At 48.8% G+C, this 22,984-nt stretch overlaps 2 protein-coding genes across 5 annotated transcripts in view; one reads left to right on the forward strand and one right to left on the reverse strand.

Annotated features, from left to right (window-relative positions):
- The window catches only part of MANBA (mannosidase beta), a 113,842-nt gene extending 109,368 nt beyond the window's left edge, over nt 1-4,474 (forward strand). For all 3 annotated transcript variants that reach the window (XM_023637630.2, XM_070263347.1, XM_070263346.1), the window contains exons 16-17: nt 553-810; nt 3,335-4,474. In XM_023637630.2, coding sequence (XP_023493398.1) covers nt 553-810; nt 3,335-3,559 — 483 coding nt within the window. In that variant the 3' untranslated portion in view covers nt 3,560-4,474. The remainder of the gene's footprint in view (nt 1-552; nt 811-3,334) is intronic.
- Nucleotides 4,475-13,794: 9,320 nt separating this feature from the next.
- The window catches only part of NFKB1 (nuclear factor kappa B subunit 1), a 113,598-nt gene continuing 104,408 nt past the window's right edge, over nt 13,795-22,984 (reverse strand). Inside the window, exons 19-24 of one of the 2 annotated variants that reach the window (XM_070263348.1) lie at nt 22,707-22,809; nt 20,309-20,433; nt 18,862-18,928; nt 18,380-18,552; nt 17,450-17,630; nt 13,795-14,636 (exon numbers count right to left, since the gene is read on the reverse strand). In XM_070263348.1, coding sequence (XP_070119449.1) covers nt 14,479-14,636; nt 17,450-17,630; nt 18,380-18,552; nt 18,862-18,928; nt 20,309-20,433; nt 22,707-22,809 — 807 coding nt within the window. In that variant the 3' untranslated portion in view covers nt 13,795-14,478. Of the gene's footprint in view, nt 16,365-17,449; nt 17,631-18,379; nt 18,553-18,861; nt 18,929-20,308; nt 20,434-22,706; nt 22,810-22,984 lie in introns of both variants that reach the window. The other variant, XM_023637633.2, reaches the window with a different exon arrangement.

Consider the following 22,984-nt stretch of genomic DNA (forward strand, 5'->3'; position numbering starts at 1 on the left):
AGTGAATAAAATAATTAGATGAAAGCGAGTAATTAGCTGTAAGGTGCCACTTAAATGTAAAGTTATTTATGATCATGAGAACTTGGAGATAGCCTAACTTTATAAAAAGAAATTGTTAAAAGTGGTAAGTTAAAGTGGAAATCAGTACAATTATTCCGAGTGGGCGTGTGGAAAATAGCCTTGTATTTAAAACAAAGCCAGGTAGAGAGAGGGGGGAAACTGCAGTCTGGGGGCTGCTCTTTGGAGGACACTGAAAATAGCTCATTTGACGGAATAATGCCAGCGCGCCAGGTCCCGTGCCGTCCACGGATTCTGTTATTTCTTCCTTGCAACAGCTTGGACGTTAGCGCTGTGGTTAGTCTCCTTTTACATGTGAAGAGACGGGGCCTGGGACGTGGAGTGACTTGATCACTAGTGCTTGGTGGGGCTGGGTTCAGCCAGCTTCCTCCATCTCCAGACCAGGTCTGCGATTCTGGCCTCCGTCTATTATTACTACCGCTCCTCTCGAAATACACAGTCACCAAGCATGTTTGGTTCCGCCCCGTCCCCCAGGTGAGACTGCACGCGTGGAGTTCCCTGGAGCCTCTGTGCTCACGCCGCACTAGGCGTCTTGTGATGAAGGCGGGCAAGGCCACTCTCCTGTACAAGGAGCCGGTGCCCAGGCTGCTGAAGACATGTGGGACGTGCACCCGGCAGCGCTGTGTGGTTTCCTTTCACCTGTCAGCTGCCGGCCAACTCCTGAGCCCCACCAACTACCACTTCCTGTCCTCGCTGAAGGAGGCTGTGGGACTCCACAAGGCACACATCACTGTAAGCACCAGCGGTCTGGGGCCTGTGGCCTGCGGGGCTGTCCTCCTTCTGGGGAAGCACATTGCATCCTGCTTTTTGCACAGTTTCCGCTTGGTAGCGAGTTTACCCAGGACCTGGGGAAGATTAGCCCCTTGCCACTGAAAGCAAAGACCATGATTTTTCTTTCTTTCTTTTTTTTTTGCTGACGAAGATTCGCCCTGAGCTAACATCTGTGCCAGTCTTTCTTTATTTTGTATGTGGGTCGCTGCCACAGCATGGCTGATCAGTAGTGTCAGTCCACACCCAGGAGCCAAAACTGGGCTGCCAAAGTGGAGTGCACCGAACTTAACTGATAGGCCACAGGGCTGGCCACTGGTCTTTATTTCTAATTTAGTATATATCAAAGTTTTCAGTTCCTGCCACTCTGCTGTCCTGCCTGCCCTCCGTCGTGGGGCTGGTGCAGTGGAAGGAGAGACTGCGGGGTCATCACCACGAGGGCTCCGCTGTGGTGCCAGGCTCCATCCTGGGGGCTTCACTGCAACAATCTGGTGTGTTGTCCTCCTCGCTGACAAGTGAGGAAACCATTGGGAGAAGTTGCGCAAGGTCCTGCAGCCAGGGAGCATCAGAGCCAGGGAGGTGCTCTGATTTTGAGTTTTTAAGTAGAGGCTATTAATTTTCATAATTTTTCCTCTACTCTCTTTGCTTTATGGCTTCAAAGTAGCTTAATGACCAACTCTCTTTATAATTGCCAAGAAAAAAATGGGATGACCAGGATGTGTCGCTGTAAAAATTGTGCTGCCGGAGACGTTGGAATCTGTCCAGTCTGTGGGAACCCTCTCCTTTTCCTCCTACGCACAGTGATTGAAAATATTTTTCTTGAGAGTTTTATTATCTATTTTTAGTGAATTTTAAATTCGTTTTACACTTTACTTCATGGAGAGGGCTTAAGGGAGAGAATTTTTTACATTTGCTTTAGACGTAATCTTATAAAAAGTCTTAATCCTTGAAAACATATCTTTTCCAATTAATAATGGAATATTCACACAATGAAAGCTAAGTTATCTGTTAACAACTGATAGAGAGCAGATATGAAGGAAATGACGAGCATTTACACAGCTTCTTTCCAGAGAAAATAACACTACAGAGCAGACACATTTGTGGTCTTCAGGCAGGATTTCGAGCACAGTTCTTCTCTTTCCTTCTCAGGCCTTCATGCCTCGGGACGACCGCGGGGGGAGTGAAGGGGGCTGCTTTCCTTGTCCCACCCTCTGTGGATTTCAGTGAGACGTGCCCTTCCTAAAGGGATATGATGATCACAATAACGATAGTTAACATCACTGCTGGCTTAACGTGGGCCTGGCGTATAGGTTGCTCTCCCGAGGGGGATGCTGGGAACGTGTTTCCTCAGTTTCCCTGAAGACAGGGTGCAGGCTCGAGCCCAGTCTGCCCTCGGATATGCGGCGAGAGGGCGTCCAGTCGGAAGAAGCCAGCAGGAGCGAGCCGTGCCGCTGTCCCTCTGGCCTGACCTTGGAGCAGCAGTGGCCTGGCCTCCCCCGCAGCCTTGAAGGCCAGCTGGGCGACGGCTGTAGGGACGTCACTGGCACAGCTGGGTGGCATGGTTGGGGAACGTGACATCCACCTTCAAGCCTGAATCTCTCACCCTCTGAGAGCTACCTAATGCAGTTTCTTATGTTTCTTTTCTGCTTCTACTGCAGTAGGTTTTCTTGTTTATAACTCAGAACCCTGCATGCCATCTAAGGCTAAAATTATATACAGTAAAAATTGCCCTTTGAAATTCTTTATGTCACACATAACGTTGCACCTTCAGCATGGCGTGTGTGCATGTGGAGGGATCATGTTTCATGACAGATGCACCGCTTTAAATGCCAGGTCCCGCTCCATGCACCCTCACCCTGAGACGGACTCACGGCCCGCCCGCTGCATCCCAGCCTCGCTGCGGGGTGTGCTCCTCGGCTGGTCAGTGAGGAGACTGTAAACTGCGCTGTCCTTTGCTGACGTCGTGTGGGATTCGCACACGGTGAGAGTGCAGCCCACGTGACTTTACAGTACTGGGCGGCACAGCGGAGCTGTAGTGGGCGAGCTTTTGTAAGCGCCTGGCAGGCTGCTGTCGGGGTCAGCATCTTTCCAGCAGCCTGGAAGGTGAGCTCCGTGGGGGTGCTCTGCAGCCAGCTCCAGGTGTGTCCTTATGCGAACATGTCCCCCTCTGAAGGATTTCCTGAGAAAAACTGTAAAAGATGTAAAGCTTTGAGCTTTTTGTGAAATGATCTCCTTAAATAATTGGAGACTACATATTTCTACACTTGGTTTGAGATTACAGTTTGGTAATTTTCCACAGCCTTAAATAAATTTTCACGTATTTTTTAGTATCTGACACAGGGCCCGGAGTCTCTGATGTCAGCTGTTGTAGACCCAGAGTTGGAGGAAATGCGTTCCTTGTCAGGCGCCCGGAAGTGTGCTGGCGGCGCTATGGAGAGAATGGAGAGCTGTGCTCGCATCCTTCACTTCATTGATCTTTTTCTTTCAGGCCGTCATCTCCCAGCGTGGTGACACATTTGTGTTTGATCTAGAAACCTCCGCTGTCGCTCCCTTTGTTTGGCTGGATGTGGGAAACATTCCCGGGAGATTCAGTGACAATGGCTTCCTCATGACTGGGAAGACGCGGACTGTGTTATTTTACCCTTGGAAACCCACCAGCAAGAGTGAACTGGAGCGATCTTTTCAAGTGACTTCCCTGACCGATATTTACTGAGGGAATCCAGCATGTTTTTTCAGGGGACTCCAGAATAAAGCATTTCCAAGGAACCGCCTGGGGCCAATGGCCCCAGGGACAAGTTGAAGCAGCCGTGTGGACGGCCTCTCCCGGGAGCGCCTCCAGCGCAGGGTCTCGCCTGCCCACCCCAGGAGGGGAGTCCGCGCGGCTGCAACCGCGGCGGCATCGGGCCCAGGGGAGGGCTGTGAGGGCCCCAGCCTTCCTAGTTAGCTTTGAGAAATACCAAATGATCAAAGTGAAACTGCTCTGTTATTATTTCTGGAGGAAATAGAGGTTTAAATGTCACAGGAGAAGGATTTCTGAGCAGTGGCCATGTTGGTAGTTGTTGCTGGAAAGTGTGGGGGTTTGATGGTTGACATTTGATTACTTTTGGGGTAGGATTCTTTTTTCATTTATGGATTTTGTTATAAAATATTGTTTTAACAATCAGAAATTCTCTTTTCAAAGGCCATTAGAGTGATTCTCCTTAGAAAAACGAGCTCACATTGAGATGGATGCCACTCTGCGTACTTGGAAGAGCTGGATGTCCTGACAGGTTGTCGCCTGTGGTGATGTACGGGCTTCAGTTGGGGTAAATCCAGCGAGCTCCCAAGTCAGAGGCGGGGAGTTACACCGAGATGTGTTGATCCTGGCAGCAGAGTGGTTTCGCTTTAGCTTGGGTTCAAATAATTTCATTTCTATTGGTTAATTATAAATTGCTATAAAATTGTTTTATTGTGCATTATCATGTCTGTAAAATTACATTTATAATGAAGCAAATGGGGCAAAATGTTAACAAGTAGCCAATGTGGGTAAAGGTGTGTAGGAATTTTTTTGTACTGTTTTTACTACTTTGCTGTAAGTTTGAAATTAGATCAAAATTTTAAAGTTACATAAATTGCATTGACAACTTGATATTTCCTCTGTGCTTATTGATAATTCCGGAAACACTCAGTTATGCCCAGCACTGTGCTGGCCGTCAGTTTCCCTTTGGCTCTGGCCAAGTTTTTATTCTACTTGGTAAACTGGGAGAGTTTGAAGAATCTGGCCTAAAATATTTGCGGGGTTTTCTCTAGGAAGAATTACGTAAGTGGTTACGGAATGGACCAGCACTGAGAATTTGCTTTTTAAAATCAAACCTAATTAGATAATCGTTTTGGTTTTAAACTGAGAAGTTTTAGGTCACGGTCCATTGACTGAAAAGAAAATTAATGTAGACAGTCCAGGCCTGTCCTTTAGTGTCTAAGAGTTTCCTCATTTATGTGTTGAGTTATCTCAATGTCTATGTAAAAGCCTTGTGAGGGACTGCAACTCAGGCTTGTACCTCAGAAGATTCTTGACAAGCAATGTGTGTTTTCTCGTCACTGTTGAAAGTCCTCTCTTACTGAGATGGTGCCGGGGCACAGGGAGCACACACACCCCAGTAACTAGAGTGTTTCCTGCCAGGCACCCTGTGAAGTGGCCTTAGAAGTTGATTTGGCCGGAATTTGCATCCCTATTGTGCCCTTACCAGCTCTGTCACCTTAATCAAGTTATTTAACTTCTGTCTTCAGTTTTCTTGTGGTAAAATGGAAATAATGACACTGAACTTGTGAGTTGGTCTTGAAGAACAAATTAAAAATTTAGCTGAAAGGCTCGGTGCAATGCAGGCACTGAGTAGGGGCGCTGTAAATGGAACACCATCCTGGGGGTGACCATCTTGTCCAAGAGACGGCAGGGCTTCCAGCCACACTTACAGGAGCAGAATCCAGGTTCTGAGGCTTACTGGCTATGTGACCTTGGACAACCACTTGACTTTCTGGACTTCAGTTTTCTCATCTAAAATGGAGATGATGATCTCTAACCTTCAAAGGTAGTTGTGAGGACTAAACAAATAGGGTCTGGGACGGAAGAAATGATGAGCAAATGGTGGTTATGCTGTTTTGACATCATAATCATTATCACCCATTTAGCACATGGAGCAATAGTGAAATGAAGCAAATAGAGGCAAAATTTTTTTTTAAGAGGGGGAAAAAGATATCAGAAAAGAATGAATTTGTAAAGGAAGAAGAAAGTACAGAATAGACAAAAATATATACTGACAACAGTTTATCAAAGGAGAGAAATGTGCTGTATTCGCATGATTTCTGTAAGAGAACAGTCATGTCCAGAGTGCTCTCCCGCGGTAGGTGTGGCCCCGCGGACAGTCGCTTCTGCCATCCCAGTGGGTCGGTTTTGCTGCGTTTGCTGGAGTAGAGTCTGATGCACATACTCTGGTGCTGGGTTTCTGAGAATGCTTTCTATCAGTAGCTACGTAAGCATTAGTAGAAAGAGTAGGAAGCCCAGGATCAGCGAATTTGCCAGTTTGGCTCCAACACGTATACTCAACTTGGACAAGTCACTTAACTCTAAGCCTCAGTTTCCTTATCTTTAAGATGGGTTAATAGTAATTGCTATCTCGTAGGGTTGTGAGGAGTAAATAAGGTAAGGACGTGCATGCCTAGGATGGGAAAAAGTGCAGTAAATGCTGGCTTATGATGACCACTCCTCGAAGGGTAAGGCTGGCCGCAGTGCCAGGCTCGGGCCTAGGGCTCTCACGTAGTCCTTGCCAAAGAAAAAGGACAATTTAGGTCTTCTCTACTAAGGGAAAATAATCATCGGGCTTCTGTGACCTGAGTTGAAGAAGAAACATCCAGGCAGAAAGCCAAAGAAGTTTCTAATTCCCCTTTTCTGTAAACCTCTTTCCCCTTTTATTGAAGCAGAAAAGTTGAGTAGCAAGAGGCACACAGCTGTTGGGTGATTGTGCAAAACTCTACTTCTAGCAGAGGCCCCAGGGCACAGGAAATGGGGCTGTAGGGATGGGCTTGCTCGGGGGCACTGATTTCCAGGAGGCTGCCCGGAGTAAGGCCAGGCTGGAGAAGCGGCTAAGGAAGAGCCTGCAGGGCGTCCAGCCCTACCCCCTCTCCCGGCTTCAGAGAACTAACTGGGTGCCAGCTGGAATGCCCTGGAATGCATGGGGCTTTAAAGAACGAAAGCAAGTGGGAGGGAGGGATGGAGGCAGAAAGAGGGGAGAGAGGGAGGGAGAGAGAAAGTGAAAGAGGGAGAGGGAGAGAGAAAGAGAAAGGGAGGAAGAAACAGAAAGAGAGAGAAAGAGAAAGCGGGGGAGAGAGAGAGAGAGGGCGGGTGGGCGGGAGGGAGGGAGGAGCTGCGGTGGCCCTCAGGCTCTAGGGCTCCAGCACCAGCTGGCTGAGGATAGGGGTTAGACCCGCAGAGCAACTTTTTCTCTCTCTGCCCTTCTGTTTACTTGATTTTCCTCCATCATCGCTACCTTGGAAAAAGGGGAAGATCTGAATGATTTTTAATGCCAATTTAATTGCTATGGATCTGTGAAAAGTTGGCGCAAAGCCTGCGGAACAGATGACTGATGGGGAGTGACAAATAAAAATGGCAAGTAATAGGATATATTAGAGTATACGAGGAAGCCATTTTGTGTAAACCTAATTCGGCCTGACCTTGTCTTTCCAAAAGGGCATGACCGTGGCCGTTGAGCATGCATTGTATATCTGCTTTAGAGATTCCCCATGGCAAGAACAAAGGCCCTTGAGATATGGTACAACTTCTCTTCCCCTCCCAACATTGGCATTTCTTTAAGGATTAAGCATCTTTCCTTGGGCTAGGAACTGATTGCTTGCAGCGCCCACCTGTGACCACCCAGCTCAAGACAATAGACTTGCCTCCTGCTACGCCCACCAAGATAGCAGACCCACTACCTGCTGTGTCCATCAAGTGCTGTGCCGACAGGGCAATGTTGTGACTATTGTGGGAGGGACATTTCAGTCATATGTGAAACACCCTCTTTGAGGGTATATAACCACCCTGTGTACCCCCACTTCTTTGGAGTGCTCCGTTCCTTTGTGGAAAGACTCTCCCGGGTTATAATCCTCAGATTTCAGCTCAGAATAAACTCACCCAAATTTTCATTTATAGATTGGTTATTTTTGTTGACAGGAGAAAGCCGCTGTAGCAGAGAGCAGTAAGGAAGGGACTGAAGTGTGAGCTTGGGCATAATTTGGAGAGAGGAACGATGTTCCGGTGACAAAGAGTGTGATGGAGGCATCTTCCCAGGCCCAGCAGGCCTCTTCTGCCTATGGGGGTGGCCATGTGCGTCTGTGGTGACTCCCTGCCCACAGATTCTTTCTTGAAGCTTTAAACCTGGGGTCTCCTTGCCTTTCAGAACCAAATGGCCCCTGGCCCATGTGCTGTGTATGTTGATCATCATTCAAGGCGTGCGTTTGTGAGGTAGGAAGGAAGTCAGGGCAGAAGGGTGGCTTTGACCTTCCGATATCAGAACTGGGCAGGAGGAGCTGGCAACCACTGCTTGGGCATCAGGCTGAATCGCCCGCTCGCCCAGGGGTGCATAAACACGTCCTGAGCAAGTGGGTCCCGTCTGTGGGGAGGCAAAGCGAGCCCTGGGCAGCAGTCCCCGGCAGTGATGGGGAGGGGTAGGGTGGGACCTGTGGAGGAGACAGGGACGATCCTTCGCGCAGCCCTGCTCCGTGGCGGCGGAGCTGTGGAGGCTTCACGGGGACACGTGCCCTGTGGCCTCTGGCCAGCGTTGCTTCCGCTGGGAGGCAGGACTCTGCGTTAGCAGGGTGGCCCTCGGGAGCATTTGGAGGCCCTGGCTTGAATTGCTGGGGGAAGGGAGGGCACAAGGAAATGGCAGAACCGAGTGTTGAGAAGCTGCTGAGGGCCCTAAAGCAAAAGGAGAGTGGGGCCGGAGGAATCGGCAGGAAGAGGAGAAAGCGGGACTCCCGGGCTCCCTCCGGGGCTCTGCGGGGACCTGTGCCCCCGCTGTGCGCTGCCAGTCCATTTGTGGGTGGGACGCCGGTTTGCCGCTTTGTCGCCTCCAGGGCCTGCTCATTGAGCTCGCCCTCCCTCGGGGCACGTCCGTGCGACCGTCCCCTCGCGCAGCCAGGAGCGCCCTCGGTGGTGGCTGCCCAGCCAGCCGAGCGCGCCAGCGCTCACTCTGGCTAAGCCAGGGGTCCTGGTAAATCAGCATCTCTGCCATTCTGTGGAAAACGGCAGGAATTAATACCCCTCCCTGTTTACCTCTCGGGTTATTATGAGAATAAATATTTGAAAATATTCTGTAAATGAAAGCATTCGTGTTTAAAGGGTTAGTTTTGTTTTCGTTTTTTTTTTAACTTTTTTTTCCAAAGTTACAAAAGAAAATTTATTTCAAAAGCAAAAAGGAACATTTACATTTGAACAAAGTGATAAACAGGTTTCCTGCTAAAGAAGAAAAATCCATGGTATGAAGTTTCTCGTTTAAGTTTTTGAAGCAAAAATAACAAATTGTACACTCCTCCCTTAGGAAAGGGAAGACCTGCAAAACAGTTTTGAAATGAAAAAAAAAATCTCTCTTTTGGCCAGAGAACAGACCTAGCAACCCGGCTGTCTAGTCCCCAGCATCACCCATCACCTCCCCGAGCTGATGCATGCCCACGGCAGCCTCCAGGTCTGCTCTCACTGTCTTCAGCTCTGACTCTGCTTCCTGGGTCCCAACAAGGAATCCTGGGAGAAGAGGTTCCTAGAGAATTCTGTTTCCTCTGCTATTCTTCTCTCCTGGAGAGAATTATTTCCCCAAGAACCAACTGCGGCCCCTTTCTCATTCGTCTGAGAAACGGGAATCGAGGTTCTCTGCATCAACAAGCCCGAGGTCTCTTGTGCTGCACTTAAGGGACTACAGACCATGGTGGCTGGAGAGCAGGAGTCCTCGTGGAGTCAGCGCCAGGGCAACAAGCCTGCTGCTGGAACTCTCTGCCTCCTCCCTGAGCCAACACCCTCGGTCATCTCCGAGGACTTCTTTAGGAGAAACTGGGACTTTGTCCTTACAATGCACCTGTCCTTCTTAATCCCGGGAAGTGATTTCACCCTTCTCATGGCCATTTGCCACGATTGCAGCTGACTTTTGGAGCGAGTGAATGTTTGCATACATGTTGGAACTAGAAAGAACCTTCAGCATCAGCCTCCATCAGTTGGGTAAGGAATTTTGATCTATCCCACCAACTGGGACCTGTTCACCACCAAAATCAATCCCCTCCTAATACTGGGAACAAAAGTAGATTACCCAGACAGCCTCCCTGCTCTTGGTGCATCCCTGGGACTGAAGTTTTCCTCCAGTGCAACGTGAGAGGAAGTGACCCATTGTAAACACCCACACGTACTCCTCTATGCTCCTGTCCCCTTCCAGCTGTCAGGGACCATCACCCCCAGCAAGACCTTGGGAGCCAAGGGTGGGAGGAAGAGTGACTGTCAGCCTGGAACCCCTCATGACTAAGTGCGAGAGAGACACCCTACCCACCCCGTCCCCTGCTGCAACTGTGGTTGATTGAAACATGTTACCGGGATCAGGAGATCCTGTGGTTAAGTGCTTTATGCGCGCCTCAGTTTCCTCATCTGTAAAACAGGGACAAAATTCTTACTTCACAGGATTTTTGAACAAGTAATATGAGATAATGAACAATGACCACTCAGTGCCTGGCATGTAACCAATGCTCAAGAATTTTGATTCTTTGATGAACACATATCTTTGTTCCTTGAGGGCTGTTGTGATATTTCAATAGAGGATCAATTTGGAAAGAGATAGGGAAAAGGGAGTTGATGGAAGTGAGCAGATGCTCTCTCAGCCCTTTCCTCCCTCTCATTCTAGGAAGCTTGAGCAATTTGTGGAACTAGCCACCTGTCAAGGGTAATGGAAGCAGGCTATTGCAGATATAAGGGAATCCATAATGATGGGGAATGGAATCCATTTAATTTCAAGCCCCTCCGCAGCATCTTCCTCAAGCCCAAAACCGACCAATGAACCTAGAGAACCAATGGGCAGGAACTTGGGGCCCCTGGGACTGGTGTGTGGACCCAGCAGCAGCCACAGCGGGGGCACAGGGAGGAGGCTCACATTGGAGGGGTTTAACGAAGATGGCAACTTGGGTGATTTACTTAGGTGATCTTTAAGGTATCGTCCAGCTCTAAATTCTGTGATCCTTAAGAAAATAAACAGAATTTTAGTTTCATCTCCTCTTGACTTCTGTGCCTCCCCAGCCCATTGGAAGCACAAATCAGGAAGAAAATTCTCCCCAAAAGCACAAAATAAGAAAGAGAAAGAGATGCACTCAGTGACCTCCAGTCCATGAATAATTCATATTTAAGCATCTTAGCCTAATGTTACTAGGGGGAGAGTCAAGGCATGTTAACATCTAAGCAACATCCTTTTAGCGATACCCTGGGTTCATTTTGCATTGTGGTTGGGGCACATGATGATGCATCATCCTTGCACAGATTTGTATGGATTCTCTCTCTCTCTTTTAAATATAGCATCTTTTCCTCAAAGGACTCAGATGTTGTTAAAGAACCACCTCTGGAATCAGATAGACCTGGATTTGAATCTGGGGTGTTCATATTCGGATTGTGTTTCTTCATTGTAAAATTGGGGTTAGATACGTACCTTACAGAGATGTCTTGAGGATTATCGTTAGAAGTCATTAATGCAAAGGGGCTGGCATGGAATGGACGCTCACAGCCACCTGGCTCCCTCCCCTCCTTTCTCCTGCTAAGATGCAGGATGTCCAGTCTGTGGGGCTGGACTCCATGGTGGTGACCAGGACTAGCCACGCCACATATAACTAGTGCAGGGGACTCGGGTGGGTAAATGAGTAGCCACAGGGCTTCCTTCTGCCAAAAAATAAACTCCGCCAATCCTGCAAAAGTCTAGGTTATGCCTGCAGAGTGCAGAAACCTCAAAAGATGAAGAAGGTTCTGAGGAGGCTGTTTTTCAGTGGCTTCCTGCTGAGACAAGCTTTCTGGGAAGGTTTATTTCAGGCCCATTGTAGCTTTCCACCTGATCGCCTGCACTCCTTCTGATGTTTACCCCCATCTGCTGGTACAATATGAGAGATGCCTTTCTCAGAGGAACCAACAGTGTTGGTAGCCTTCGTTAGAGCACCATGCAGAGAGTCAGGCCAGCACTGAGATCTGGGAGGAGGAAGGGGAAGTTTCTGGAACGGAAGAGAAACAGAACCTCTTATTAAAGAAGGGGAATGCTATTTTTAGTCTCGGCATGAGTTGTTTAGCTGTTCCTCCTGGGGCCAGCTTCTCTTTGAAGTGAGCTTCTGGTATGGGAGCTGTCAGGTTAGAGACCTGGAGAATGGTAACAACTCACACCTAGAGCCCTTTTTAACTTAATCATGACCCTGCCATGTGGGCAGGACTAAGCAAAACTGCTTGTCTCTATTCAGGCAGCATCTCCTGAGGCAGCCTGAAGGCCAGACAGGTGCGACTCAATGGCAGAAGCCTGGATCCTCTTAAGGTGTCGTTCCCTCACACATCTGCCGGTTAATGTGGCACTGGCTGTGGCCTCAGTGAAGGCTGTTGGCTGAACACTCACATGTGGCTTCTCCATGTGGCCACTTGGCTTCCTCAGAGCGTGGTAACTGGGTTCCCAGAGGGAACAACCCAGGAGACTGGGCAGAAGTTGAATTGCGTTTTCTGACCTACCCTTGTAAGGCACTTGGCATCACTTCCACCCTTGTCGCAGGCCTGCCTAGCCTCACAGGGAAGGACGCAGGCCCCTTCCCTCAGTGGGAGGAGTGTCAGCATCACACTGTAAGATGGGAGACCTTGCAGTGGCCGCCTGGAAAGTAGCTGCCTACCACCAAGAGGAAGTGCTGGAGGAAGAGGCAGGGGCTTGCTGCCGGAGAATTAAGGAAAGTCAGAGCTGTCTTTTTCACTTTAAAGATACAACTTTCAAGAACCGGAATAATGGATTGGGGCTCATGGAGAAATGGCAGTGCAATGGAAAATGGAAGGAGATTTTTTTTTTTAATTTCATTTATTTGGGGCACGTTGTAAAATAAAGAGCCCAAACTATTTTACAGCAGACAATAAAGTTTTGCTTAGGAAGTCCTTTTCTATTTCAAGATTATTCATTCACGATTTCTAGTATTTTTATGGCTTAATTATTTGGAAATCATTCTGATGAAAGGAGGAGGAGGAGTTCAGACTGATTTTTTTGCCAAGTGATTAACCAGTTGGAGCATCTACTCATTGATTAATTGTCTTTTCCTCATTGATTTGGAGTTTTACTTTATTATATACTAAATTCCTATATGTTTCTGGACTCAATGATTTTAATCTCCCTTCTTACCCTACCAAGATAATTCTCCATCCCATAAACTCTGGGGTGAGACAGACCCGGCTGTAAACTCAGAAACAGCTGAGCCATTGCCTGCTTGAAATCTTGGAGCCTCAGTTTCCTTCTTCATAAATTGGGGATAATTCTACATACTTCATTGGGTTATTTTCAAAATTAAATGACTTTGCATGTTCTGCAAAATTGCTCAGCATTAGTTCCTCGCCCCTGTGCACGCTGGGTTCTGGGGAGCCGGCTCTGAGACAGAGACTCGCGCGCAGGACGTTTCTCTGGGAGTGCCCTGGGATCACCACCATTTGGAAGGGAGCAGCCAAACACAGCAGCAAGGCAGAGGGAAGAGTCGAGCTGCGACACAGACCCAAACAACACCTCAGCCACCCCTGAGGGCTCTCTGGAGCTCAAACAGCCCTTCAGTGTTGTCCCGACTTGCACAGGTTTTCACACGCCACGTCAGCGTTGCCCGGGGCCTTCGTGGAAGTGGGGGTGACCTGGGTGAGGTGCCTCTCAGCAGCCGAGGCAATCTCCGAAGGAACTGACAGCGAGAGGCCATTTGACAAATGTCTCCCAGCGGTGGGGCTGACAAGTCCTTGTGAAAGAGGGGCCTTGGTTGCACCTCTCAGTGTCTGCCACAGCACGTCATTCAAACACTTTTCATTTCTCCTCCCTTATTTCCAACTCTTTGAGTGAAGAGTTCAGCAAAGCTTCACGCAGGAAGGCTTCTTGTCGCAGACCCTCTGGCATGCAGAAATGTCAGCGCTTTGTATCACGGAGGCCCTGAGGCCACGCTGAGGGCTGAGGAGGACTAGTTTTGTGTGAGATGGAGGAAAGTGAGGTGACACCGCCTACATGGGATGAGCCAAGCAAGGATTTGACAAACCCAAAGCTTTCAGCTCAGGTTAAAATACTTTTCTTTTGATAATTTTTTGGCCCATCTCTCAGTCAACAAGTTGATTCTAAAGGGAAATGTGAATGTGGTAACCGGGCTGTGGAATGACCCTGTGCTTACGAGGAATCATCTTAGAAAAGTATCTGCACAGATCAAACAAGATGAGGGCATCAATTTGCTTTTCCTTTTATTATAAAAAGTAAAATAAAAAATAGCATTTATAAATCCAATATTTTTTCCTTTAAAGTATTTGATCTAAAAAAACATATTTACAATAGCAAAATGCAGAAAAAGGGGAAAATACCATTTCCAGCACTGATTGTAACCATGTTTAAATATTGACATGTACATGTTCTTTTTCGAATCACAGAGATAACCAGATCAGAAAAAGCAGGGGGCCTTTTTTTATTATATACTAAGTGACTCATTTTAAAATATCCCTTTTCTTAATCCTTAATCTGAATGCACAAGTGTGCGTTGGACGGCCAGAGAGAACACCAGGTGCGGACTGCGACACCTTTTAGTGACAGTGGGAATGCAGCAGAGGGACAGCAGCGATGACCACAGAAAGCAGCTGGTAAAGCTCAATAAGCCACCGCACCCCAGCGAGGCCTCAGCCCAGCCAGGTGCCGTGATTGCAAGAGACTATCTGTAAACGAGCCCAATTAAACTCAGCTAAGAGCCAGGGAAGGAAGCCAACTCTCCAAGGCCTTGAATGGAGTCCAGAACGATCCGAGCAGGTGGTTTCCTTGGAGCACCTTTGGCTGCACTTGGCCTTCCTTCTCTTGGACAGCGTGGTGGAATTTCAGAGCTTTCGTTTACATGTTGTTGGAAATTGCCAGCAGGCTAAATTTTCCCTTCTATAGGTCCTTCCTGCATGTAATCGTGGGGCATTTTGTTAAGAGTTAGCAGTGAGCTGCCGCTGGTCAGAGACTCCGTGAAGCTGAGTCTGCGGAAGGAGGTCTCCACGCCACTGTCACAGACGCTGTCCTCCCGGAGCTCGTCTGTAAGGAGAAAGCAGGGACTCACTGGGGCCCGGGCAGCCCTTGCTCTTGCACACCCTCCCATCTAGCGGGCTCAATGAAAGGCGTGTGGGCTACTTTAGGCGTTAGTCGCCACAAGTCTCCACCCCCTGCCACGCCGCCGGCTCCCTCACAGCAGGGTGAGGGGCAGTAACAGGAAAGCTGTGAAGACATCAAAATTAGCCAAAGGTTTCCCTATCTCCTTCTTGCAATCTAGCCTCATGTTTATCAGAATCCTTTCTGAGTTCTCTTGACTCAAAGTGCACCTTTTTTTCTTAGAAACCAGGTGTGTGTTTCCAACCACTGTATCACCTATTTTACAGATGGGGAAACTGCTGACCTAGGGGCTAAACATGAGCTCGCTCTGGGCCGCTTATGCTGGTAAACGCAATGCGCCGCCTCAGAGACATTTTGGTAGCAGAAAAATAAGGTATTTTGATGAAAATGAGTCTCTACTGGACATGTAGGTAGAATTCTTGTTGACAAGTGTCTTCAGAGATTTGAACAATGTGGATTATCTGCTGTATGGAGAGAGTGACTTCTAATATACACTAACCAAAATGCTATCTTTCAGCATTAGCATATGACAACTTTAATGGCAGTGACATGGTGATTGTGACTGACTGATTGCTTCAATCACTGCATGTTTATTGGGTGTCTATTATGTACTATGAACTCTGAGGTATTTTAAAAATAACTACTAATCAAGGACTTAATGCTTTTTAAGACATAAGTATGTTCCTCTTTCTTTGTTTATGCGTACAGAAGGAGCACAGGTCGAGACAGGTCTGAGTTGTTTTCTATGGACGTGCTGCTCCTTTCTCAAGTACGTACAGCCCCTACCCCTACTCCCCAAGGTGACACTGGTACTGAAACTGAATGGCCAGGAGGGGCCAGCAGGGGAGGATCTTTTCAGGGAGAGGGCAGAGCAGGTTCAAAGGCCCTGAGGCTGTATCAGACCAGTGAGCTGGGGGAACAGAAGGAGCCCCAGGGAGCTGCAGGGTGGTGGGGTGGAGGAAGGGCATGTGAAAGCAATGTTTAAAGTGAGAATGGATACAGAAGGGATGTTGCCTCTACTGTTTACTGCCTTCCCTTCAAAACCTCAAACAGTGGGAGGTGCACAGTATGTGCTCAATAAAGACTGGTTGAATGTATGAATGAACTGGCGGGTATACAAGAGGAGTAACAGAATCTCACTAAGTTTTAAAAATAATCCCACTACGTGTTGTGCAGAGAGTGGACTGAAGGGAGGTGCCCAGTCTGGAGACAGGGAGACCGATTAGGAGCTGCCGCAGGATCTGAGGCGACAATGCGGCCGACCGGAGGGGGTGGCTGCTGCAGACAGGGAGACTCGCCGGGCTGGGTGCGCCACCATCGGTCAGCACCAGGAGGTCTTCGTGGGCAAGTCTTAGACTCTGTCCTAACCTCCTGGAGTGCGGGCGCTTCTGATGGACACGGTCAGTTCCGAGTTCAGGTGGGGTATCAGGAATCCCTCGTGAGTAAGGAGGAGACAGGGCTGCGACTTTAAAAGGTGAGCGTGAAGGAGGCAGCGAGGTGAGTGTGCTGTGGAAGAGCCAAGAGGGGCCTGTTTGAAGCAGGAGGGAGTGGTTGGCTGCGACATGCTGGGAGCGGTCAAGAAGCTGAGAAGGATGGTGACGAGATCTGACCAGATACTGGTCATCGTGCCGACAGCAGGCCTAGTGGAGCCGACTGCAGGGGTCAAGGAGAGGAGACACAGTGAGGACGAGGGAAGAACAACTCCAAAAAAGTCTTCTGAAAGCTTTGCTTGGTTGGGGAACAGAAAAATTGGGCTGTAGCTATGGGGGATGTGGGATCAAGGGAGTGTTTTTTTCTGTTTGTTTGTTTTCTTTTGGAAAGACGAGGGAAATGACAGCATGCTTGCGAAGTGATCCGGTCGGGAAGGAGAAGCTGCTCATGCAGGAGAGAGAGGCAAGAACTCGAGGAGCAGCGACCTGGCCATGGTGACGGCCGGGCTGGGAGGGAGAGCAGCTCTCCACCTAGGGTGCAAACACTTAATCCATGGAACCTGGAGGGAAGGTGCATAGCTGGGCACTGGAGCAGGTGGGCTGGTGATCTGATGGGCAAACATGAGAGAGTTCTAGATGTTTCTAAGCTCTCAAGGGAGTGTGAGGTGAGGACAGTGGATGTGCAGGGAGAGGGAAGGGGTGTTGGGGATTTAGAAAGAGAGAGCATGGAATGGTTGTTTAGAGAGTGGGAGAGTAAATTTAAAGGGAAATAATAGGATTACTGGGCTGTGCTGAGAGTCCGTTACCTTGTGTGTTTTAGGTGGGATGATACTAAAGGCAGTGGGACACAAGGCCAGTGGAACGGGGAAAGGCTGAAGGGAGAAGGAGAAGACCCTGGCAAGGAGGAGGCTGAGGAACCGAGGGTGGCGGGCAGCAAAAATCACAGCATCCACCCATGGCGTGGGAATCCTATAAACCTTGGTCTCCACATTTGTCTCTCTGTTTTTTAAATTTAAGAAGTTAGAGAAATAATATTTATCTTAACCACCACATCATGTTTTTCGTGCTTACTGTGAATCTAAGTAACTCATGTGTCAATGTGATTGTTCCTGGGGACAGCCCCTCACCTGAACGGTGGTGTCAGGAGCGGGGGAAGGTAGACTCTGTGGGCCCCGGGGGGAGACAGACAGACAGCACAGTGTATTCAGGAGATCACGGTGGGGGAGACGTCCCTATCCCAAGAGACTGAAGGCAGCAGCCTGGGGAGCAGGAGAAGGTCTCAACTGCCTTTCTGTCTGTTTTCTTTACCTATTTGCTGCCTTGTGGAGGCAGGTGCGAGAGGCAGCAAGGGGGCCTGGGAGGTGGTCGTCACTGGGCTGGGGGCTGCGGTTCCTGAGGTGCAGAATGCTGCCTGGATCACTTCAACTGCTTCTGTGTAGCCCATCTGTCTCAGGGCGTCCACCAGCTCTTTTATCGTCCCCCCAGAGACCTGCGAGAAAGAAAGGAAGAAAGAGGATGTGCTTGTGTTCAAACCTTTGCAAGGAACAGCCAGGCAGGCTGAAGACGCAACGCCACGTGCCTCCCTCTGCCAGGCTGCGAGCCGGCCGTCCTGGAAAGGTCGGAGTGAAGAGCGGCTAAGAAAACGCACTGTCTTTGAATCGAGTTTCCTGTTTCAGCTCAAAGATCACTCAGGAAATCACAGAGTAGAGACAGAAGTGCTGAGGCAGTGAAACTCTGCCTGGAGGGACGCTCACGCGGTATGTCCGCCGAAGCCGAAGCTCTGAAAACCACTGAGAAACAGGAGCCAACAACGAAATCTTCAACAGAGAATCATTTCAGCCCATGTTCTTCTACCTTTCAGTTTCAGAAACTACAGCCTCCCAGGGAGTGGCTCCTCCTGCAGCCACCTCACTGAAAGCTGATTCCGTGTCCCGACACAGGACCAAGGAGTGCCCTTGGGGGTGGAAGAAAGGCATGTTGATCGAGTCTGTTCAGGGGATCAAGGTCCTGGGACCGCCCTGCCATCTAAGTAGCATCTTCGCAGGAAATCTCAAGGGCTTTGGAGACTCGGAAAATCCCACGGTAACTGAGAAGAGCCCTCTTAGGAAGGTGGCCTCCACGCTGGCCGGGGCCTCCCTCCCAGGACAGAGTTCAGGGAGAGAGAAGGGGACCGGGCCCCAGTCAGTGCTGTTAACAGAGTCAAGTAAACATGGTTAAGAGCGTGAGATGGTGTGTTACCTCGTAGTTGTCCATAAGAGTCTTAGACGGGGCAGGACTCAGCCGGAAGGCATTATTTAGTATCCCCAGACCTAATTTCTGTGCCAGAGTGGCCCAGTTTTTGTCTGGATCAGGGATTTCTAGCAACTTGTAGAGCTGCAACTTTGCATCTTCAGTCAGCTGTTTCATGTCTCCTGAAGGAAATGAAAAAGAAACACGGCTGTCCCATGCGACCAGAGGCCCTCGCTGGGGTGATCACACCCGCCTGCCCCGTGCCCACGGAAGCAGTCAAGCTCCTGGACCTGACATCAGCAGCAGGCCAGCTGGTTCTGGGAGATCACAGCCGGACAGTCTCCTTTGCATGCCTCCAGGATCTTTTGATTCTGAGTAAGCCACCGCAGAATCACAGTACACCCTGGATAAGGCCGGTTCTCCCTCAGCCTCTTTAATCAACAGCACGGAGACAACACTGGGTAAGAGAACCTGTTTCCACTGCAGCTCACCTTGTGCCAGTAAATCATCTGATGTAAACTCGGGCTCATAGGGTTTCCCATTTAATATGTCAAATACCTGAGGGAGAAGAAAAACATGGGGAAACATTACACATTAAAGAGACCAGGAAGAGAACCTGTTTCTTTGTAATAAAGAACTCAGCATGTCCTCCTTAGGGGTCTAGCATCCTAAAGATGGAGGACTGGAAAGGAGTCAGTGCCATCGCCCAGGAGGCAGTCCCAGTGCCCTCTGGGGCCGGGCGGCTGTGTTCTGCAGGGGCTGTGTGAGGCGGGGAGGAGGACGCAGCCCAACCCCACCGAGAGCCAGGGCCATGGTCCTTCTGCGGGACAGAGGCAGACGTGCGGACCAAATCAGCCACGAGCTGGTCAGAGACGTTGGGAAGTGACGTGTCCCTGACTGCCAGGGTGAGGGCAGAGCTGCCTCCGAGCTGTGACACTGTGCTCCCTCGCTGTCCCCACACCCCCAGGAAAAGGCTTGTGAGAATGAATTTTATAAACTTGCTCAAACTGAGGTGTAGAAATGCTCACAAGGCTTGGTGTTAGCCTTCTAGCACTATCTACATTTTAACTGAAGGGCCAGAAAGGTCTCAGATTAAAAGAAAAAAAAATTCCACAGCTCAGGAAGCCTTCCTGTGTTCTCTGCCGTCACTTCGTTCTGGCTGACCCAGCTGAGGACATCATGGGGTCACTGAAGTGGGTTATCTTTCTGTGTTCTGTGCTGAGGCTTCTGGGGAAGCCGGGGGCTCAGCAGAGAAGGAGAACCCTGTGGTCACTCTGCCAGGGTCCCTCAGCACTGCAGCCTGCCTGGCCGTGGGGAGGCAGACGAGCCGTTTTTGGATGCGCAGCAGCACTGGCCCCTGAGAAAGCCGACTCTGTTGTGTCGCAGACCTGGATGCTGCCCGCCTTCTGCCTCTGCCTCCTCCCCCTGGGCCGGGAAGGCCTGGTGACTGCATTTCACCTTCAGATCTCAGGCCATTGGGGAGTTTTGAGGAAGGCTTTAAGTCTGGTTACTCTGCTTGTATTTATTGAAATCCTCAGAAGAATCCTCCATTTCTTTTTATGTTCAGAAATCACTTACCAAAGTTTTAAGTAAATCATAACACTTATCTAGCCTCAGAGATTGGATGGGAATGATTCTGGTGTGAGTTCAGGATGTGGCACTCGCAGGTGAATTTTGCCTTTTCTCCTGTCTGACCCTCTCTCACAGCTTAATTCTGATCTGACCAGGCACACACTTTCACACTCAGAACTCCACTGACCTCAATCTTTCATGGATAGGCTTTTCAAGGTAAATACGTCTTTTGACAAGTTGACTTTTTTAAAAACCAAAAGGCACGTGCTTTGGGGCAAGAAGACCCAGGAAGACCATCTGTTCTGGCATTCCTGAACCATTAGCTCTCTCAGGAGCTGCCGTCAAACAGACTGGAGCCACACTGACCTGCCAGCTGGTGGCCATGTCTAGGGGTGTGGTTCCAGGCACCACTCCTTCGTCCTCTCCATTCTCTTCCCAAGAGTCATCCAGGTCGTAGAGAGGCTCGAAGTTCTCCACCAAGGGGTCTGCTCCTGAGAAATCAAGTTACCCAGCATTAGGTAAACCCAGATCTTGGTCAACTTCTAACTGCCCGCAGGGGTCACATTTCTAAAGGCACAGCACAGTAGCTACTAGAGGCAATTACCTGGGTACATTTTAATACAGAAACATGTTTCCACTGAAATATTCAGAGAACTTCTTTTAAATTCTAATTTATTTTGACTATAAAGCTGTCTGATGATATCCTGTACAGCCAAGGACACTTTCAAAAACAAAAGACTTAACTCTCACACTTAACTCTATAGGATAGTTTTCAACTGAACGATGCATCTTTACTCTGAGGACTAACGACAGCGGTTTACAGGGATGGGGCGCCCCTCAGGATCAAGGTCCTAAATGTTCAGATTCACGCCCGCCATTGCCCACTTCTCAGCCTCTTCACCCACTTGCTCTAAAGAACAAAGATGCTTCTGTGCAGCAAGAACGTGTTCAGTTTCATTCCTGAGGACGGCACCACCAGGGCCCTGATCCTTACACAAAAAACACTGAAGACACCTTCTCCTTGGATGTATAGTTACTGAAAAATTTAGGGCCGATCTTGGAAAATCTAGTCTGTTCCTTAACCTGCAGCAAGAAAACACCAAAGTAATGCAAAGACGAGAGTTGGAGTTACTTCTCACAGGCCCAGAGATTGTCTTCACAAGAGTCTAGCCCGGCACCTGGTGAAGAGCGGTCAGTTCAGAACACCCTTTGGGGAAGGACTTGTTTTTCTCTTGCTGGGAGAACACTTGATTTGTGCCAACTTCACTAACAGGAGAGCACAAAATGAGAGTCAGAGAAGGATCTTCGTGTCATTTCTGATTCCATTCTCCCAGTCCTAGTCTGATCTATAGGCAGTGGCTTTCACTTGACCATGAAAACAGTGGGGAAACTAAGAGAAACAATTTACAGGACCGAAGACGAGAGGCTGATCTATGTCTGTTCTCCTTCAGTGACCTTCATGACTTTGAGCTCAGGACCAGGTTTGTCACCAGAATTTCTTCCTTTATATAGTAGAGAAACTGTTACTTGCTACTCCTTTCATAGGATACTGAGAATTCAAGATAAAGCATTTTTGAAAGGGTTATAGCTTCTTGTCTGAAGGCAGTTCTTAATTATAACCAGTGACCTCCTAAACTATTCACATATGCACTGCTCTTGTTACAGAGAAAGCTCAGCTTGACAAAGGAGAAAAGAAAAGAGATATTTTGGGGGGGATATGGTTTTTGGATATGATTTTACTTGCCAGAAAAATGTAGTGCCCCCAAAGAAAAGGTTCCTACATCTTCCGAGACTCAGTTTTTTAAGGTATTTAACTCGCTCTGTTTTCTTAATTTATGAAGCATTTACTTTCTAAAAAAAATTTAATAACCTCTAAAGTAAAGCAGATATTAGGGAAGACTTGAGATACTAATTTCATTAAACATTTTTTGAGGTTCTAAATATACAAGGCAATAGAGATTCAAGGATGACCAGGAATAATTTTCCATACTTCACAGGACTAGAGGATTAAATGGACCAACACCTGCAAATCCTTGAGGGAGGGCGGGGAGACAAACAGCAGAGAAGGAAGTCTGGAAGTTCAGACGGACATGGTGTGACTCCCAGCTGTGCCACTTACGGGACCGTGGCACAGGGATCAGAAGTCCCTGCAGTCTGTCTCCTCGGCTTTAAGATGGGAATAATAACGATGGTACTTATCTCAAAGGGCTGCTGTGGATTAAGTGAGACAGCGCGTGTAAAGTGCCCAGCACAGTGCCTGGGACATAGTAAGGCCAATGAACGCTCACCGTTTTTAGTGCCTCGCACATGACAGTACCAATACACGACCACTGGTTTCTTCCTATTATTTCAACTTTTAAGAAAACTTTCTTGCAAAGGAAGTTTTAAAATTATTTTTTACATCAATAAATTTTTTCCTCTGGGAACTTCTGACATGATCTGAGGCTGGCACTGCTCAGACTTCTGTAAGAAATTAAACTCAACTTTAAGAAGATCTCTTGTCATAGGAGTTGACTGAAACAAGCAAAACCCAAGACAAACAGGTGAATGAGGGAGTAAAAGCTAACACGCCTATCAGGATGAAGCCCAGGATCCCTGGTGGGAGGAGCGGCTTCACAGCAGTTCAGTTGAGGGCCACAGATCTCTTCCTCACTCTTGCCCGCCAGCAGCGCGTCTGTGACGGACGAAGGCCACACAGCTGCTCTGCCGAGTTGGGTCTGGTTCCCGATGACAGTTTCCATCCCTCACTGCCAGGCCGCCTTACCTGCTGCTTTGAGGAGAGCGGCCAGCCGGGTAGACCCTCTCCCGGCCGCTATGTGCAGGGGTGTAGTTCCATCGTAGGTGGTACTGTCAACATGGGCTTCACCCTAAAACCCAGCCCACACAGACGAGGGTCAGTCAAAGGTTCTCCAGCCCTTCAGTCGCCACCTCCCCTGTCTGCACAGCCCCTTGGGCCATCCTACTCGCCCAGCTTCTGTCTGGGGCAGGCCCTGCCACTGAAGAGCTCCCCAGGTGAGAGGCTGGGCAAGTGGTGACAGGAAT

Source organism: Equus caballus, chromosome 3 (assembly GCF_041296265.1).
Source record: "Equus caballus isolate H_3958 breed thoroughbred chromosome 3, TB-T2T, whole genome shotgun sequence".
Taxonomy (NCBI): domain Eukaryota; kingdom Metazoa; phylum Chordata; class Mammalia; order Perissodactyla; family Equidae; genus Equus; species Equus caballus.